The 19,908-nt window shown below is 47.6% G+C and overlaps 1 protein-coding gene across 1 annotated transcript in view; it reads left to right on the forward strand.

Annotated features, from left to right (window-relative positions):
* Positions 1-19,908, forward strand: part of ITPR1 (inositol 1,4,5-trisphosphate receptor type 1) — a 413,260-nt gene that overhangs the window by 182,868 nt on the left and 210,484 nt on the right. The window contains exons 6-13 of the mRNA XM_045285628.1: positions 3,432-3,518; positions 5,611-5,769; positions 6,564-6,662; positions 8,055-8,138; positions 8,243-8,389; positions 12,514-12,609; positions 14,133-14,177; positions 17,873-18,027. Of these exons, the coding sequence (XP_045141563.1) occupies positions 3,432-3,518; positions 5,611-5,769; positions 6,564-6,662; positions 8,055-8,138; positions 8,243-8,389; positions 12,514-12,609; positions 14,133-14,177; positions 17,873-18,027 (872 nt within the window). The remainder of the gene's footprint in view (positions 1-3,431; positions 3,519-5,610; positions 5,770-6,563; positions 6,663-8,054; positions 8,139-8,242; positions 8,390-12,513; positions 12,610-14,132; positions 14,178-17,872; positions 18,028-19,908) is intronic.

Here is a 19,908-nt window from a genome sequence, read left to right on the forward strand (position 1 = left end):
ATTCACACTCATATTGTGGATGGCACAGGCCAGGCAGGGCTTCCTTCTGTTGTGCCTGGTGTCACCATGAGCTGTGACGGCAGCTGACAACAACAGCAATGCACCCCTGAAGTCCAGGAAACACTACTGTGGATCTGGTATGCCAAGAGCAGAGGAAAGTGGCTTTTGCCTGTTGGAATTGGACATTTTGTTTTACTGAATTCATTGCTTTTTTTCCCCTTGGAAATTCCCTTGTCTTGCATTTTCAGCATGTATTAGAGGAGTGCTGCTTAACTGGAAGTACAGCATGGCACGCTACAAAGTACAAACGCTCATGCCAGGTCCAATTTTTGCCTTTGCTTTGTAAAACAACTGCAGAACCCATAGGTGCCGCAGAGACCTAGAGAGGTGAAGCACAGGCATGTAAACAAGGAAACCAGGTGTGGAAAGGAATCCAGGGGGAGTGTTTACTGTGTGGAAAGGGGCACTCTGAGGTGGCACAAACTGCTGGTGTGTTCTGAGCTAATGGAAAGGTTGGAGGTTTGAGTCTGCCCAGAGGTGGCTTGGAAGAAAGGCCTGGTGCTCCACTTCTGAAAAAGAGCCAATTCTGCCCTGGCACACACAAGGTCGATCGCTGTACGTCGGAATTGACGAGTCACTTGGGCTTTGTCCTTCTGGTTTATGGCAGGAAAGAGAGTCAAGGGGAATTCCACAAGAGCCATGTGGAAGCCAGGAGTTTCCATGTGACCTACATCGGGGCGACATGCCTTCATCTCAGTGGCTTTTATTCTGTACTGTAACTGAGAATAGGAGAATGGTAACTCGCTGAGAGGAAGGCAGGGAGAGAGAGGATGACAGTGAGAGCGAGAGAGACCTATGCCTCCGAATGGGCCATTGTTTTAAAGAGCTGAGATGGGATAGACTTGCAGTGAGCTGTACTCAATATAAATGCATGAAGTGGTTGGCTTACAAACTTTCATAGGTGGGGCAATGTATTAAAAGAATTATAGGATTAAGGTGTTGGTGTTACTTAACTACAATTGTTAAGCATAGAATATTGTGTTGTTCACTTATAGAATGTTCCGTTTTAATGAGGGTGCCCATTTTTTAACTGTATGCATTTTCGTTTTATCTGGTTAGGTACAAATATGATTTTTCATTGTTTGTTTGAAAATTATATATGGCTAAAAAGCTGTGTGAAAGTGTTAACGTGCCAAGTTGTGGTGTGTGGTAGTTACATAATCTGGTGTCAACTTGCGAAGGCGTGGAGTCTAGGCTGTCAATCAGGTCTCAGCTTGATGACTTCATTTGGAGGCTCCACGGAGATAAATAGCTCACTGGAGGCCAGATACACAGAGACTCTCTGCTTCGTCTTTCTGCTGACAAGACACATGGGGCTGCGCTAAAGCACTGGAGCTGGAGGAGCCATGTGAGACCCTTGCCAGGGCTGAGTTGCTTCCATCACCACTGACTTTCCACCCACCGGCCTGCGGTCTTCCTGCATTCGGTGTCATTGCATGTGTTGTGTGAGTCTGAAGAGGAATTTATAGATTGGTAATGGACATATAGGCTAATATTGGACTTATGGACTTGATCTGGACTGGGCTGGGATGTTTTCCCAGTATACGATTGCTCTCTTAAACACATATGAGTGTCTATGAATTTGTTTCTCTAGTCAACCCAGACTAACAGACTGCCTGTCTGTGGTCTGGTTTCTTTTGGGTTTAAAATTGATTCATACCATTTCTCTTTCTCACCAGATGTACCTTCCTAAGAACACTTGCTCCTCAGGTACAGGTGGAACAACTGCTAACATTTGAAGGAAATGGAAAAGATACTTATTTATGTCTTTAATTTTTTATGGAAAAGATACTTAACTTGGACAATTTAGCTCAGCTTTTCACATTCTTATCATTGGAACATTTCTTAGTTTTAGGAACGTGTGCCTAATAGTCATGGTTAACATTTTATTGCTTTTATCAACAGTGTCTGCATTTATTCCACCTAATATTTACAGCGGGTGCAAACAAACCTGTAAGGTTTGTACTGTTTGTAATTTGGAGATGAGAATACTGAGTGAGGCTTAGTAAGATTTACGTGATCTGGTCAAGATAACAGAGTGAGCTGGTGTACGAGGGAGTCCAGATCAAGTCCCCAAGACTGTTTACCTGAGATCTTTACCATTAACACCATGCATGCAATGAAAGGAGAAACCTCTAGGAAGAGAACATTGGAAGTTGTCGTGGATTTATTGTCCACCAGATTAGTTGTCAGATTTTTCCCCCTGAGGTTTACTTCTCATTTGCCTCCGCCTAGGATTGGAGCGAGGGCTGGAACAACAGACTGCTTCTCACACATTGCTATCAAGTCTGTTCTGCCTCCGAGTGACTGTATAGGACAAAGCAGAATGACCCCTGTGCGTTCCCAAGAGTGGAATCTTTTTGGGAGAAAAGCTTTATCTGACCTTGTGGTCTGCCCTGCAACCTGTAACCCACTCTGCCCTGGGGCCCTGCCTCAGATGCAGCGTGGCTGTGCTATGCTAACAGCACTTCCAGGCTCGTACAGGCAAAGGAGAGAAACGTGACTGTTGAAGGTGGTGGCCCTGGCCGACCAGGCCCTCCGTTCATCTTCACTGTGACTGTCTCCCAGTGGTGTTTGGACGGGTGATGGCTCCCGACGTCACTTATTAACGCTGAAGAATTGAGTTCCCTAATGTAGGTTTGAGGATGTCCTCTTCCGCTTTAATAGAGGTGTGATTTTTAGAAGACACATTACTGAGGAAAATTTCAATTGCACACTGAAGTCAAGGAAATAGTACAAGAAAACTGGTTTGTACCCATCGCCCAACAAATGTGATGTCAACCGCAGTTTTGACCTTCTTGGGCGCTATTTCTTATTTTTCAACGTTGGATAATGCTATCTGCTCAGGGAAGTGTAATGAGGACAGATGATTATTATTGACATCTAACCAGAGTGGCTAACACTTTATGAGTGCCACAGGGACTCACTCACTCGCACCAGGTGATTCCTGATGATCATTTGGCAAAAGAGTAAACTGAGACACATGGATGTAAAATAACAACACCGTCCTCAAATGAGAAAGCACCCAAAGCCAGGATTGGGTTGAAACCCTAAAGCCATGAAAAGCTTTTGGACAAATGGTAAAGGGCCACACCAGTGTCCTGCCATGCGCTTTGGCTGAGCCTCACCCCTGCAGGCATTATGAACTCCTGGAAGAGACAATACTGTGTTTTCAGAGCCCCAACAAGGTGAACAAAACAAAGGTCATGGCTTGGGGTTTTGATCCCCTTGCTCATGTCACTTAGCCTCCGGGTGTTCTTGTTTCTTTGCTTATTTCTGTGATTCTTGTAAGTATTTACTGCCTGGCAGCCTTTAGAGAAAGAGACCTTATAGTTCGTTCTGTGTGACCAATGTTCCTTCTTTATGTCCAGCATGCTGCAGACCTGGAAAAGAAGCAGAATGAGACAGAAAACAGGAAATTGCTGGGGACCGTCATCCAGTATGGCAATGTGATCCAGGTGGGTGCTGGGGGCTCTTCTCTGGAGCTGAGGCATGACAAGGAATGGAGGGAATGAAACAGGCTCTGGACACCCCCCTGTAGGACCCCATGCAGACAGTTCTGGCCGTGGGGGAGAGTCGCGGGCTTTTGAGCTGGGTCCCTCAGGGTCGGAATCACTGATCCTTTAACCTGTCTGTCAACACTTCAAACGGGAAAGGACGCGCCTGAAAAGAACACTGGCTCTTGCACTTTTGATCAACCTGCATTCTTTGAAAGTTCTTCTTCTTTTTATTTATTTATTTGAAGACAGTCCTTGTGTCTTTTCTCATGGCATGTAGGCTTTGTTTATCTCTCATACCTTTACACACCCATGGAGATACAGCAGAGTCAGGAGACAGCCATTGCTGGCGCTGTTCAGAGTAGCGTGGGTCTATGCAGCCTTAGAGAAAGCAGTATGTGAGGAAGTCGAGTACCAAATTTGGCCTCTCTCTATTAGTCCAGTCACCAGGTCACGTTGACCTGGGTACAAAGGGTATAAAGTTGTAAGCATCGGGCCCATTTCCTTATCTCCCTTAATTGTTTCCATTTTGAAAGGTTTTGCTTAGCTCGTAAACTTTACTAATTATAAAGGAATTCCGTCCCAGTTTTATTCATACTGGGTTATAGAGCAAGGATCAGCAGCAGCATGGGAAAGCAGGAATGTCAAATTGATAAAACCGTAACTGTGATTAAATGGCTTGTTTATATTGGGCTTTTTGAAATAGTGAAAAGAACTCCCTGAATCCTTTTGCAGCTAGGTCATGTCCGTCTCACCACCTTTTCAGGTCCTGATCAGTTGAGACTGGACAGCAGGGGCAGGTGGATGTCAGCATCAGCTATAACAGTGAGCCAACCCTGTGGCCAGACACCTACAGTAACCAGACACCCCTGTTTGGTTAGGGTGGAGAATGTGGCTTGAACTAAGGGTGAACGATGGGCATCCGGGTTAAAAATCTAATCTCTTTAAGAGAATTCCAAGTTAGGTTTTGCCACATACTAACTGAGATTTTCGGGCAAGGAATCTTGCCATCCTTTACTTTGCTGGCCGGCAAACTGCGACCGACGATGATAACTGCTGCCTAGGATGGATAAGAGATGCCTGTCACAGAGCAATTTGTGCATTGTTGTCATTGCTACCACCTCCTAACTAGATGCTGAAGTCTGCCATAGGCAAGGTTGATTAATGAGGCCAGGGCTTTTGGGCACAGCAGCTCAGAGCCTGCTCGCTAGTGCAGCAATGAGAGTTTGGAAGGCCATTGTCTTCCCTCATCTGTCAAAGCCAAGGGATGTCAAGGTCTCATGAGACAAGTGACTCCTCTACCTCCAATAACCCCATTAGAATGTTCTACCTCACTGAGTAACCAGATCTGTCAGCAGTAAAAAGGGAGTCTGGGTATTCATCATTGGAGTCCTGTGTCACCCTTACTGTTTCTCCGAGGACTGGGCATTCTTCCACATTCTCTTCCATCTTCTCTCATGGCCTTCTGAGTTAGGAAACCTGGGCCAACACTCTCTGGTCTAGGCCTTCTGCCAGACAGGTGATTCCCTACCTGGATCCTCAGTCTCCCCAGCCAATTGTACATGCAATACTCAATTCCTAGGAAATCCACAGTGGACGTGCAGGACGTTGACTTTCTTCTACATGAGATGACAGCCCTCTATTGGGGTCACCTTGTATATGGAAGTGTTGTTGGTACTCAAAAGTGCCCTTCCTTTGCCCTGCCTGTGTGTCCAGGATGACTTGTCCTGCACACAGTAGGTCCTGCCCCACTAACACAGACCACAAGCTGGATCCAGCTACCAGCACACTTGTTCAGAGCAGCATCCTCCTTATCCAAGGCTATGCTGGGGCGGGGGTGAAACTATTTCTCTCTTCTGACTTCCGCTTCCCCTACCCATGCTGCCTTCTCTCCTAATTATCGCCAGCCTCAGGCCCTCTGTGAGTCTCTGAATTCATAAGCTGCTCAAGGGAAGGAGGAATGTTTGATATATTTTTTATGTGGCTGTGAGAGCCATGGTTGCAAAGTCATAGACTGGCTGACATTCCCCTGATTCTCTTGTTGGGTCTTCAGCTCCTGCATTTGAAAAGTAACAAATACCTCACTGTGAACAAGAGGCTCCCGGCTCTGCTGGAGAAGAATGCCATGCGAGTGACGTTGGATGAGGCTGGGAATGAGGGGTCCTGGTTTTACATTCAGCCGTTCTACAAGCTTCGATCCATTGGGGACAGTGTAAGTACAGATTCCCAGCCTAAGCAGGACTTCAGGCTGTGCCGCTGACCAGCACTGTCCGAGGCAACCAGGAGAATTTTAACGTTGGAGTCAGGCTTATCCTGTCTGGAGGAGGGAATCACTATGGAAACTATAGTGTTTTGGAAACAAGGAAAATTGGAGAGAATTGTGGCCTAAATACAGAAGCTGTGTGGTTTCTACTGGGTCTCTGAACAAAAACTTAAGAACAGTAACTTTGTCACAAAAATATCTGCCAGGTATGATGTTCCAAGGAGCCATCCCTGTCATTCTCACTCCATTAGTGGATCTGTTTTGGAAACAACCCACTAAGTCAGGGTCAGTAAAGGGAAAACAACAAAAATCTGCCATCAAGTCTCTGTTGACTCATGAAAATACTTGCTTTACAAATAGAAAAGTATGTCTCTTTTCTTCCAAAGATCAGATCTTACCTTGGGCGGGTACTCTGCTTCTACTCCTAAAATTAAGTTAGAGCTGATTGATACAAATGCCTTCACTGAACTCAACAAAGACCAGACCTTTTTTTTACTGTTCTGGACCCGTATTGAAAACACCTGTGTATAATCAGTGATCATTCTAGGACCAAACTTCACTCTTGGCCTTATAAGTATCACCTCTCCCAGCACAGCTGGGCTTTTAAAGGTGAGCATTCTTTCATTCACAGGGTGTTGGTTCTTCTTGGTCCTATAAGGTCTTATGACTATTCTACCCACACCCGCACCTCCCAAACCATTCTGCTGTCATGTTTTGTAACAAGCTCTGTGACTCCTTTCCAGGTGGTGATCGGCGACAAGGTTGTTCTGAACCCCGTCAATGCTGGCCAGCCCCTACATGCTAGCAGCCACCAGCTGGTGGATAACCCAGGCTGCAATGAGGTAAGAAAAAGTTTTGGGAGTGGGTGGGAAGTGGGTGCAAGGGCAAGTGTTCTTGAGGCCAAAGCATGTATATACTGAAGGGGACTTCAGTATCGACTTGGAGCAGTGTACACATTTTTCAGGCGAGGAAACTGAGGGCCAGAGTTAGGGCTCCCACATTAGCTTGCGTAAGTCTGTGCAATGGGTGACAGGTGAGGGCTGATACTCGCCCTTGTTCTCAGTTTGCTCTGCCTGTTAGGGGAGAATTTTCTGACACGTTCAGTCAGAATGGGACCTTTGGGTCCCATTTTTCTGGACATTTTTCTAATAGTCTGCCTAGATGGAATGCCTTTTTCTAATTCTTAATCTGCTCCGAGGCCACCAGCAACTCTTCAGAGTGTTGCCCTGCTTGCCTGCTTAATCTCTAAATTGTCTCACCTGTCGTGGACACGATGTCAGCAGAGACAATCTGTGGAGAAGGACATCATTCTTGGTAAGGTAGAGGGGCAGGAAAAAAGAGGAATGCCCTTAACAAGATGGATTGACCCAGTGGCTGCAACAATGGGCTCTGAAACCTAATAGTGAGGATGGCACAGGACTGGCAGTGTTCATTCTGTTGTGCACAGCGTCCCTGTGAGTTGGAACTGACTGGATGGTACCTAACAGCAGTAAGAAGCTTTTAAGGGACACAACAACATTAATTTATTTGTAACAGCAGTGTTTGCCCCCTGGTTAAGAACACAAGTCGTTTTACAAGCATTGAAAAGAAGAAGAAAAGAACAGAAGCTGTGGAGTTGGATATATGTGGGTTCAAATCCCAACCCTACCATTCTCTAGTTCTGTGACTGCAGTTACGCAGCTTCCCTGTCTCCGTGTCCTTGTCTCTGTGGAGGAGGAGGATGGCCATGGCTGGTGGTTGGGGGGTTGCCAAGGGTTAGAGGAGATGGTGGGAGTTAGCTCTGAGCCCTGTACCTGGCATATACTTAGTGCTCAGTGACTGCTGCTGTCAGCGATCCTCATGAATGGCTTGGAATGTATTCACTGGTTTGCCTTTTGTTTTACTTTTGTCACTCGTCTCGTTCTATATGTACTTGTTTTCGTTAGGCCTTTCTTTGCTGACTATGGAACGAGAAACTTGGAGGGAAAGGAAAATACAACTTCCAAAGGGGCAGGAGGGGTGGTTCCTTTTGTCGTAGTTGGAGCACACCTGGCGATTGTGCACCGGGACGGTGGATCCCCAGATGTTCTTCACAGGCCTGGGGGTTGCTGGTCCTGTGACCTGACTGGTGCTCGCCTTTCAGGCAGAGCTGGGCCTCGCTTCCACCTTGTAGTGAGGACATTGGGGACCAGATGACTCAGTGCTCGTGCGTTTGGTTAAGCTGCATAAGTAATATTGATTGTTTTGTGTTCCAGGTCAATTCTGTCAATTGCAACACAAGCTGGAAGATCGTCCTTTTCATGAAGTGGAATGATAATAAAGACGACATTCTAAAGGGGGTGCGTTTGGTTACTTCAGGAGTGGCGGTACCTGGCTGCTCCCGAGGCTCGGTCAGCTGTCTTAATAAATGTGTCTTTCTGGCTTCCTCCTTGTGCCGACTTAGGGTGATGTGGTGAGGTTGTTCCACGCTGAGCAGGAGAAGTTTCTGACCTGTGACGAGCACAGGAAAAAGCAGCATGTCTTCCTGAGGACCACGGGCCGCCAGTCAGCCACTTCGGCCACGAGTTCCAAAGCCTTATGGGAGGTGGAGGTAAGGAAACGGGTGGGAGGGATGAGCCTGTAGACATCCATTAGATCTAGGCAAGGATATGATTAAGAGAATTTGTCTACAGCCATCATCTAATCACAGAGATATCTTTAAACAAAAGTTCTTTAGGATGAACGGGTGCATGTGTGAACCGGAGCCCTAATAGCTGTGCTTTTTTATTTGCCTGCATGTATGTATACACCTGTCAGTTTCTCTCCTCTCTCTCCTCTCCTCCCTCTCTGTCTCCTCTTTCCTTCTCTCTCTCCCCTCCTCTTTCTCTCTCCTGTCCTCTGTGTGTTTCTCACACACTCGTGCACGCGCGCACACACACACCCACGGCTTCAAAACGTTGTAGAAAATGAAATTAAAAGGTAAAGGGAATTTCCAGTACCTTTTTGAAGCCTCCACGTAAACATACTTCATTGGCATTGCTTCTCTAGAAAACCCAGCCTCGAGCATCATAGCAACACGCAGGCCATGCCAGTGCAGCCCAGGGGTGGGCGGGCGTTTACCCAGGGTCAGGTTCAGCTCTTCACTGCTCTGTGCAGAGCCACCCTTGTGTCTGCTGTCATAGTCTTCCAGCCTGAAGAACTTCCTGAGGTCTGCACCATGCCGTTACCCCGGTAAAGCACGCAGTGCATTGGCTTTTAGTCTGTTTGTAGAGTTGCACAGTCATCGACAGCCCGTTTTAGAATAGTCTCATTGCAAAAGAACCCCATCCCCACGAACAGTTGCTTCCTCTTTCCCCTCAAATCTTGTCCCTCTCCCCAATCCTTAAGCAACCACAAATGTATTTTCTGCTGTATGATTTGTCTGTTCTGAGTATTTAATATAAGTGAAATGCACATGAAGACCGAGGAATGTGCGGTGAAGGTTTTGGAGCTCTTTTTCTCTGTACTCTTCCATACACTGCCCCACGAGCTCCAGCCACCCCTGTCTGGGTGATCTCTGGAGGAACCGTCTTCCTCACGAAAGGTGAGAATTCTGTCAGTGAACCACCACGAGGAGATTCTTTGTCAGCCTTGGAGAAATATTTAACGCTTACATAGTGATTTGATTCTGAAATTATGATACTTGCTAAGGTAGAAGAAGAGTAACTGCCATGGACGACCAGAAGAACAAACTTATCTGTTTTGGAGAAAGTGCAGCCAAATGCAAGGATGGTGCGGCCTCGTTGCGTACTCTGGACATGTTATCTGCAGAGATCGGTTCCAGGAGCAGGGCCTCACACCTGACATCCTCTGCTTGGATTCTCCCTGTGCAGATAGCAGCTCCCAGCAGAGAGCCACGGCTGCCCTGATCTGTTCTCCTTTGCCCAGAGCTTGCAGCCGTGCGCTGCCTGCCGTCCAGTCCTGAACACAGTTGATCTGTGTCTCACCCAGTTTGGTAATCGTCTCTGGCAGTTTCATAAATTTTGGGCAGTTTCTCATTGCTTATAGCATCTGTTAGGAGTGCCAGTTATTCAGCATGGCCAGGAGCTAAAGCTACACTTATTTTGTGAGGACTTCCGCCCAGACTCTGCAAGTTTTGTGCTTTAGCACTTAGGTATGTGGATGTGTTGCCACACATTAGTTCATCTACAGACCACTTATACAGCTTCCTATGAAATTTCTGGGTTTGCCTTTGTTGTCATGAGTGCTTTTAGTGGATGAAGTTCAGACTGTTAACTTCTGCTTCATTATGACTAAAAGTGGTTTACATTACAGTCCAACCATTCCTTGGTAACTTTTAAGCTGCCTTCAAGGCAGCTCTTGACTCCTTGTGGCCCCGTACAGGGAAATGCTGCTGGTTATAATCTCTCATCACCAGACTTGCTACCTGATATCATGGCGACCCTACAACACAGAGTACAACTGCCTCTGTGGGTTATCAAGGCTATAAATCTTTCTTTTTTTCTTCCCCCAACAGTTTTATTGGCACATAATTCATATATCATACAATTGTTTAATCATTCCATCACATCAAGGTACAGTCACCACTAAATCTATCTTAGCGTGCCTCCCCACTCCAGATTATATCGACTTTAAACTGAGTTGTGCAATCACGATCAGTCTAGTGCTTCCACCCCGCCACCCCCAATTTTATTGTTTACTCCAGAAATCCCATTCCCACCCCTGCATTCCTTGTAACACCTTGCATTAGTTACTATCATTATACATCCATTCCTCCTGTGCTTCATAGCTGGGGAACCCCAGAGAAAACCGTGAAAGACAAGTCACACTAAGGTGGCAAAGATAAAATCCTATTAGCATAAAGGCAAAAATACAGATGACACATAAGGGAGAAGACACTGCACCCCCCTGCACCCCCTCAATCAACATTCAAAAAGCCAGGGAAGGAATTTCTGTCATGGAACATCTAAGATATACTTGCACCCAGAACAAATTCAGGCTGTGTTTATAGGGAGGTCAACTGGCCAAGTACTGAGTTCAATCGAGAATAATCAAGATTACAATGGTCTCTGCCTGATAGCAAGGCTGCTCAGGATTCTTGCCTGTGGCTAGAGTGGATCTGCCAGTAGCTGGGTCTGACTAGATACTCTGAAGATGGGTTTTGGGCTCCCACTGTCCTCCATAACCTTTTCCAAACTGGGTTTTCAGAATTTTAGTGCTGATACTTTTCCCTTTACCATATTCAAATTTTGTAATTTCCCATCTTTGGATCACACAAGCTGGTGTGCTTCTTCTATGTGGACTTAGTTGGCTTCTCGCTTAGATGGTTGCTTTTTTGAATGCAAGCCTTTAAGACCCCAGACACTATTTCAATTGATAGCTGGGCACCTTCTGCTTTGTCACCACACTTTGCTGTAGCACTCCAGTGATCGTTTCATGAAGTTAAGTGTCGAGCAGGGCCATGATGTAAGAACTAATTGTTCTTAAGTGTGAGCCCATTTCTCGTTCCTGGGTCTATGTTTTTTCATTTGCTGGAACTTGGCAATTAAAACATGTCACATCATTCCATAGTTCAATCATGTCAAGAATAATTGCATAATTTCTTCCATAATCAGTTTTCAGACATACTTTTCCTTTTTGGGTTTCTTGACATCGCTTACTTCTTATCTCCCCGACTCCTCTAAATCTACCCCTACCCCCACTCCCTGGTCCCTTGTTTTGTTTTCTTTCCCTATAGGCTCAAGGTCCCTGGGTTTCATTTACCGAAAAACAGAAAACCAATTAACAGCTTCAAGAGGTGATCCCTAATGGCAATGTACCTCTAAGATACATCTTGACAGTAGCAGAAAGCCTCATCTCCTGAGGACCACTTGGTGGGCTTGAACCACTGACCTCACTTTTAGCAGCTCAATGCATAGCCCATGGCACCACCAGGCTGCCTACAGGTTGTTTCACATGAGACCTTTGTGATCCATAGGGTTTTCATTGGCAGATTTGGGGGAGTAGATCGGCAGGCCTTTCTTCCTAGTATGTCGTAGTCCCAAAGCCCTTGTTCGGCATCACAGCCTCACACAAGCCCCCACTGACAGAACAGTGATTGCTGTGCATGAGGTGGATTGGCCAGGAGTGAAGGCCTACTCTTCCACATGAAAGGCAAGAATTCGTCCATGAACCACCACTCCTTCATCAGAAGACTTTCGTTATTCACTGGAGAAATAGCATTTAACATTTACATGATATTTGGATACTGAAGTTATGATACTTGCTAAAATTACGAAGCATATAGAAAGTACCATGAACTGCTCGAAGAACAAACTAATCGGTCTTGGAGGAATTACAACCAAAGTACTCCTTAGAAGTGAGGCAGGCAAGACTGTGTGTCACCTACTTTGGACAGGTTATTGGGAGAGACCTGTACCTGAAGAAGGTCCTTGTGTGTGGTCAGGTTGAGGGTCAGCAAGAGAGAGGAAAGCCCACAACGAGATGGACTGACACAGTAGGTGGTTGTGGCAACGGTGCAGGCTGGGCTCTGCCTTTTTCTGTCCCACGTGTAGAGTCACTGTGAGTCTGTGGTTGGCACTTCCCCAGCAAAGGTTTGTTGGAAGATCCTGAATTTCTCTTTTCAGCGAGTGGATGCTACTCCTGAACGATGACTTCTCGGCTACATCTCTGACGCCTTGTCCTAGTGTGTGTGGGGTTTTCTCTGACTTTTATGAGTCTTCCTTCCTCTTGCAGGTTGTCCAACATGACCCTTGTCGGGGTGGAGCAGGGTACTGGAACAGCCTCTTCCGATTTAAGCACCTGGCGACCGGACATTACTTAGCAGCAGAGGTAAGTAGCAGACCACTCCTTCCCCTGCCCGGGCTGATGCACTCACTTCCCCTTCCTCCTGTACCTGTAGCAATTAGAAAAATGGAAGCTCTCACTCTTTTTCCTCCTCTCACTTTCCTGTTTTCTTCTGCCTCATTTCCCTGCTTATTGGAGGGGGGGTGTCCCTGGGTGGTGCATATGATGAACAGACTCTGTTGCTAACCAAAAGGTTGGAGGGTCAAGTGCACCCACAGGCACTTTGGAAGAAAGGCCTAATGACTGCCTTTGGAAAAATCAGCCAAGGAAGGCCTACAGACACAGATCTAATCTGACAAGCAGTCGGGTGCCATGGGCCAGTGAACTCAAGAGCAACTAAGGCAGGCACATGGAAAAAGAAGAAAGCATGGCGTACCTGTTCCATTGCTGGCCACATTCTGATAGAGAAGCGGGAAGAGAGTAAGCTAGAAAGTCACACTTGTCTGGGCTTTGAGGTGATCTTTTTACAGCTGCTTTCCCCATATCTTAACCACCGAGCCCCACTTGTAACAGAAGTGATCAAGCTGTGGCCCTCGGAGGACCATAGTATATAACAAACACCCAGGTAAACAGTACATGAATTATTAAATAATTCCACAGGAAAGTCTGGTTTCTTGCAGCATTAGCAGAACAGACAGTGGCTTATCTCTTTCTGGTAGGGTTGTCAAAACCAAAGAACGTCACTTTACCATAAGTGACTCTGAAGGGTGTGTGAGGGAAGGAAACGTTCGTGTTGAAGGGCAGAAGGAATCCCCTTTATGAAATCACACCGCCTTCCCACCAGGCGACAGATGTTGCGTGTTCCTCTGATGGACAATGCATATTCATGTTAGGTTCTAGTCATCCGTCCAAGACACTTCCTGTTGCCTCAAGAGACTTCGTGGAGCGTTTCAAGGGGATGAGTGGGTGGTGACAGGACAGCTTTTTGGCCACCGGCCCAAGGAATGCTGGGTTTAAATCTGCCAAACTCCCTGGGATGCCTGCTCCTTGTGCGAACTGATGATTTTGGAAACATTTAAGCACAGAAGATCAAGAAGCCTAAGTTGAAATTTAAAATGGGGACAGAGGTAGGGAATTATGAACCAGCAAGCCAGCTGTGAGAGAGGTTGGTCACGTGGCTTTTGCCGAAGCTCACGGTGTTTCCTATCTGCTAGATACTGAGGCAAGAGTGGTTCTTGCTGAAAGCCTAACACTTACTGCTTTTCACCAAAATTATCAACAACCGGGTGCTGGTCTTCTGTTTACCTCAGGCTTTCACTACTGCGCTGCTAGTTAATTCCGTGTGTGCCTTCTGTCTATACTTGAGAGCCGTCTGCTGGTCACTGGTGGATTGTGCCCTGTGTGTTGTGCTCCTGTGTTGTTGTGGCATGCTAGTTTTGTGAAGAGGGAAGGGACACGCTCTTAGCTGTTCACAGATGGGTGCAGGCCGTCGAGTGTTCTGTAAGTGGGGCCGAATCCCTGGAGAAAGCAACAGCTGTTTTAATTTCCTAATGGTTCTTTTTCATCAGGTAGACCCTGACTTTGAGGAAGAATGCCTGGAGTATCAGCCCTCAGTAAGTATGGGAAAGAGCCTTCTTGTCTTCCCGTGGTAGAGTGAGGGCAAAGGATCTGCAGCCCATTGAAGAACCTGTCCCTGGAATGAATCACTGCGTGCCAGGGAGGGAGGCCTCATGCGGCGCTGGAAGAAGGGCTTACTCTGTGTTGCCCTTGGAGAACAGTCACATCTCCGTGTCTGAGCAGGGCAGGGACTGTTGGTCCTGACATGCCTTCTGTGTCTAGGCGAGGGGTCTCCACACCTACGTTGGAGACCTCCCTTCAGGGTCTCTGATGCCGGAGACAATGCTGACCCTGCGGCAGAGGTTGACCTTTTGCATATGGTTTCCCCGTTCTTATGGACCTCAGTGATGGTTCACTTAGGTTTTTCACGGAGAGCGTGTGGGGGAGCATGTTACTCCAGCTGTGGACCTCGGGTTCCACACCCTGTTGTCTCACCACCTAACCAGTCTTACTGCAAAGTCAAAGTGGGTCTTAGTGTAGACCGTGGCACACAGTGGAACTTTCTGTGGAGATTCTCAGTCATCTTGGCCCTTGGGTTCAGACGGCCACAGTGAAGGCTGGAGAAGGGGAGAAGTAAATCGACTTTCTGTGGCTGCTTGCTTCTGTGCTAGGATTACGAAGTACAACAAAGCACTGCACAGGGCTGCTCTGTTTGGGTGTGTCTGCTGGTCATCTCTTACAGGTCCCAGACTTAGTTGGCTGGACATTCCCTTTTCAGTAAAAAAAATACACACACGTATTCACACACCCCTGGTAATGAAAGCGTTTGTGTTATAGCCCATAATGTAGAATAAAGGGTAGACACCTACATCTGCAGCTCCTTGGATTGTTCCAGCGCCCCCAGGGGGTGGTGGCTCCCACTCTGGAACACATTGAAAGGGGATGGAATCTTGATTAAGGAAAATTGGAGTGGAAAAACCAGTAAGAAGTTTGGGTGGAGATCATGGAAAATATATTGCCCTTGGAATGTGTTCTGCATTCTGCCATGAGAGTTAGCTTTCTAGATGTCCTGGGGTCGGGAGGAGCTCAGAGGAGTCTCTCTCAGTCTTGCTAGGGAGAGTCCTCTTGTCCTGCTCCCCGATGGAATTCCTGGGCTCACAACTTGCTCTTCTGCCTCATAACTCTCCCTCTGGGTTCCATCGGACAAGCTCCCCTTCCGCAGTGTTCACAGGGCTTGGAAAACACGACCCGGTGCAACCCTCTGCCATCGTGTCCCAGAGGTCTTTTGTAAACCCTCCATGCCGAGTGCTCCTGGTGTTGTGGTTTGCACTTGGCCGCTTGGGCTGGCGGGGGCATTACTCCTCATGGTTCTGAACGGACAGCCTTTCTGTGACCCACGCCCATTGGTTGTCCTCGTGCTGCTGTCTGGGGTCGCACGGAGAAGCCTCACTGTGTGGTTACTTTGAAGGAGAGCTGCGGCTTCCCGCAGGAAGAGCTGCTGTTCATGGGAACCTGGGCTCTGGGGGTGCGGTGGGGACGCCTCTTCTGTTTAATGACAGTTCTGAACCACAGGCTTCTCTGAGGAAGAAAGACCGGGCTTTCTGCTCCCACGAAAAGTTACGGTCTCTGAGACTCACAGGAGCAGTCCTAGGGCCACTGTGAGCTGGTAGTGTTTTTGGTGGAGCTTGTTGGGGAGGCTGGGGAAGAGAAGTGTCCTTCCCCTGCTCAAGGACCATGTGTCTCCCTGAACCTTGGCACCCGCCCTCATTTGCCCTTGTGCTGGCCCTTCAGTCACTTGCCTGAGGCCAATCAAAGGCAACTCCAGGCCCCTCTGGCTTGGCAACCTTTTGTGCATGTGCCTTTCGTCCACTAGGTGGCAGGCGCAGACTGCGCACAGAGAAGGGGCCCCTGGCCTGTGGGCTTTAGGCTGCAAGGCTGGGTGCTTTTCTAGAGGTCCCCCTCCTGCTGCATGGAGTCAGTGCTGACTCATGGTGATCCCTGGGGGTGTCCAAGACTGTAACTGGTTTCAGGAGTAGAAAACCCAGCCTTTCTCCCGTGGAGTTGCTGCCAGCCAACCGTGAGCATCATAGCCCAACGTATAACCACGACCCTACCAGGGCTCCTCGCGTTTCTGAAGTCTAGCTGCCATCCTACAGCCCAGCTCTGTGTCTGAAATTCTAACCAGGTCAGGGTTTATTCTGAGACCAGTATGTGGTACACTTTACCAGGTAACCATGATTAGGAGAGAGCATCTCCTCTTCGAAGCATTTTTCTCCCTCAGAGGTTGTCCAGGTGTTGCGGTGGTCTCCAGTTAGCTGCAGATAGGTGGCGGCAGCTTCTATAATTTATGTGTTATCTCTTGGGAAGGAGTTCTGTGACCTCATCACCTAGTAATGATCAATGCAGATTAACCCCGCTACCACCCCTTAGCTAACGTAAGGCTTGATTAGACAGAGCTACAAGATAGTGGGCAGTCATGGTGTGGGATGTGTGGCAAGTGTACTATTGCTAAGGAACCCTGGTAGACGTCCACCCTGCATCTTCCCAAAGGTGCCTCACTCAGCTGAAGAACCTGGCAGGCTACTTCTGAGAAATCATTGTCAACCCTCCGCAGCACTGTTTCACTCCGACAAACCACAATTGAACAGGGTATTCTTGGAGGAGAGAGGCGGAGCAGGGACAGAGGCAGAGAGGTCTCGGGCCCTTTCTGTTTTGTTTTCCTGAACAGATGGAAGCTTGAACTGATAGAGCAGATCGTTTCTGGCCTATACTCGTAGATACCCGGCCCCGTGGAATTAAGGTTCTTGCGTGTCTTCTCCTTTGCTCCCTGCTCTGAGTTCTTTATCTAGATTCGTTCATCTTCCTAGTGAAGTCCTCCCCATGTCCTTGGGAAGGAGGCCGTGCGTCCGACTGAGGGAAGCGACCTAGTGACGGAGAAAATGTGGCTTTCCCAGGAAAGACCAGGGCTTGTTAGCCACGGCGTAACCCCATGTCGAGCCACGGGGTGGAGGCCGCAGGACCAGATGCTCACCCCAGCATTCCATTCCCTCCTTTGGCAGCTGCTGTTGGAGGCCTTTGGGAAACACTTCCCTGGAATGTGTGTTTACAGTTTCCTCGTTGTTCTCCAGTCTTCCCTGCCAGAGGTTTACTGTGTCTTAGCTAAGTCCCTAATGTCCTGGAGAGGGTGTCCCCCCACAGATGTCATCAGTGACCCTCCGTGATTAATTATGAACCTGTCTTTGTTTTTCAGGGCTAATCAGACTTCTCAAATATTTCTCTTGGCCACTCCGGGATTGCTGATGACGAATGCTTAGCATTGGGTTGTTTAATTTTTCTGTTTTCTCGTGGATGGAGCTGTGGGCTTTCGTCTCAGATCAATGATCATTGTAGGTCGAGCACAGCTGCCCATCACTAAATCTACAGGATATGCCCCAAAGTGCTTCTCTTCTCCCCAAGCTCCTGCAGATGGACATGGTTATGGCTAAATTCATGGTCACCTGTAGTTCGTACTTGTTACACAGAAATGATCAAGGTGGCCCCAGATGGTCCAGGTGTCTGTATTATAATGCAGGGAAGCAGAACATAGACATTCTTGGCTTAGGTGACCCCTGCCATCTTTCCTGACTGCTCTATGACTGCCTGCTGTTGACATCCACTCAGGTCTCTCCTCTGTCCCTGTGGACTGTGCAATGACTCCACCGAGGGAGAGTTAGGGACATATTGGCTCTGACAGGCGACTTTTCCTCCCCAGGTGGACCCTGATCAGGATGCATCTCGAAGTCGGCTGCGGAACGCCCAAGAGAAGATGGTGTACTCCCTGGTGTCCGTGCCCGAAGGGAGCGACATCTCCTCTATCTTTGAGCTTGACCCTACCACGCTGCGTGGAGGTGATAGTCTTGTCCCAAGGTATGCTTTTCAAGTGGCTTCTCCTGAGAGCCAGGGCTGGTAATTGTGGCTTGGCCCGGGTTCCTAGGCATCGACATCATCATTAGAATTCTGAGTGGCACAAAGGGTGGCATGCTCAACGTGTAGCCAAAACACTCAATTGGCCGTTTCCACCGCCTAGAAGGCTAGCCTGGCAATCCGTTCCAGAAAGACCATCGCATTGGGAACTCTAATGAGTTCCCAGGAGGCAGAATCTATGCTCACCAACCACCTCTAAGAATAAATCAGCAATGACTCATCTCTGTACGGGATTTGCTAACCGATACGGACTCCTGTCCAAATGATTGGTGTCTGGTGTTTGTAGGAATTGCCTTTTCAAGTGCTCAGTGCTTGAACCAGAAGTGCTGCATGGAACTAAACAGACAACAGCTCCAGTAGCTCATTACTTCTAGCATCCTTGACTCCCTTCTTTCCCAAGCCTAAAGAGTAGCCTGTGTTACTTCGATAACCATTGACAAGCAGGGATAGTCAACCACTATCCTATTCAGTTGAATAGACAATTGACAAGAAATCCTAGAAAATGAAATTTCTGAAATTCACTTTGTGCATAGTACACTTACTAAAATTATTGAAGGGTTAGTCGAGCATTCCTCACTTGCTTTATTAAATTTAGCTCTTAAATTTATTGCCTCGGAATGTTTTCTTGGGAAATAACTTGGCTGTCAAAGGACCAAAAGCCTATTTTTCACAACAAAATCAACAGTTTTGATTCCAATGGCTCATGTTTACTGAATGCAAACTAAAGTACTAAGTCCTTCCCCTGTAGTATGTAGTATAATCTGCATACACACACCAGCCCTATGCGATCCGTCCTATGATCTGTGTGGTTCTATAGATAACGACCCAGGGGATCAGAGCATTGAAGGAATTGATCACAAGTCAGTGGATCTATCTGCAGAGCCCAATACCCTTCTGTTAAACAGTAGAATTATTGGGGAATTCTCCTAATTTGTCAGTGCACCTCGGTGAGGGACAGTCTCTCTGCCTGGTTTGTGGCTTTGACATATGGCCCCTTCCCACCGAGTTTCATTTTGTGTTCACCATTGAAGCTCTTGAACAATGCGCTCCACCCCGAAACTCGTCCCTGCAGCTTGGGTGCTGTGAGAGCAGGACAGCCTCCAGCTCCGGGCCCCACGCCTGTGGCACATTGGTCCACCAGAGGGTACTTGGTGGCATTTATTTGGCAAAGGAGGAATGGGAGCTGGCTATGTCCCCCAGTTGACTGGGAACCCCCTCATATGGTAGGACGAGGAAACATAGACTAGGTAACCTGGTCAAACCTGCTTCTATAACTCGTCCATTCATTGCTGCTCCTTGATTGGCAGCCCTTCTTTGTGGGCAATAGCCTACAGGTGAATAGACTGTGAGCCCTCAAGCAGGAAATGTGTGTGTGCACCCTGGAGGCAGTGTGTCTGGTCCGGTCTACCAGGCACTGATGAACTTCATTTTTTAACCAAACTTCCTTTGCCACCCACCTTAGAGCCAGAAGCATAAGTGGTTTGGTTCATTGGTTCTGTGGAATGATAAACATTCATAGGCATCGTATATTCATGCCCATGCATCTTAAAGTAGTTTTGCAATTTGCTAGTTTGAAGATCAGAAAGCCTAGGGGTAGGCTGGTGAGCATCCAGGGAATGTAGTCACTGAAGGGATGTTTGTGATGGTCACTAGTTCCAAGCATTCTTCCAAGTCCCTATGAGATGGGTAATGCCAAAATATGGAGTCTATTACAGTGAACCCTCGCCACTTCGCGCTTCGACTTCCGCGGCTTCACTCTATTGCGGTTTTTGCGTAACAGCGCATGCTCTGTCATTACTGCCACTGATTGGCTCATACTGTACA

The sequence above is a fragment of the Echinops telfairi genome, unplaced genomic scaffold (assembly GCF_000313985.2).
Source record: "Echinops telfairi isolate 266 unplaced genomic scaffold, ASM31398v2 ScPeMD7_7474;HRSCAF=8512, whole genome shotgun sequence".
In the NCBI taxonomy this organism is placed as follows: Eukaryota; Metazoa; Chordata; class Mammalia; order Afrosoricida; family Tenrecidae; genus Echinops; species Echinops telfairi.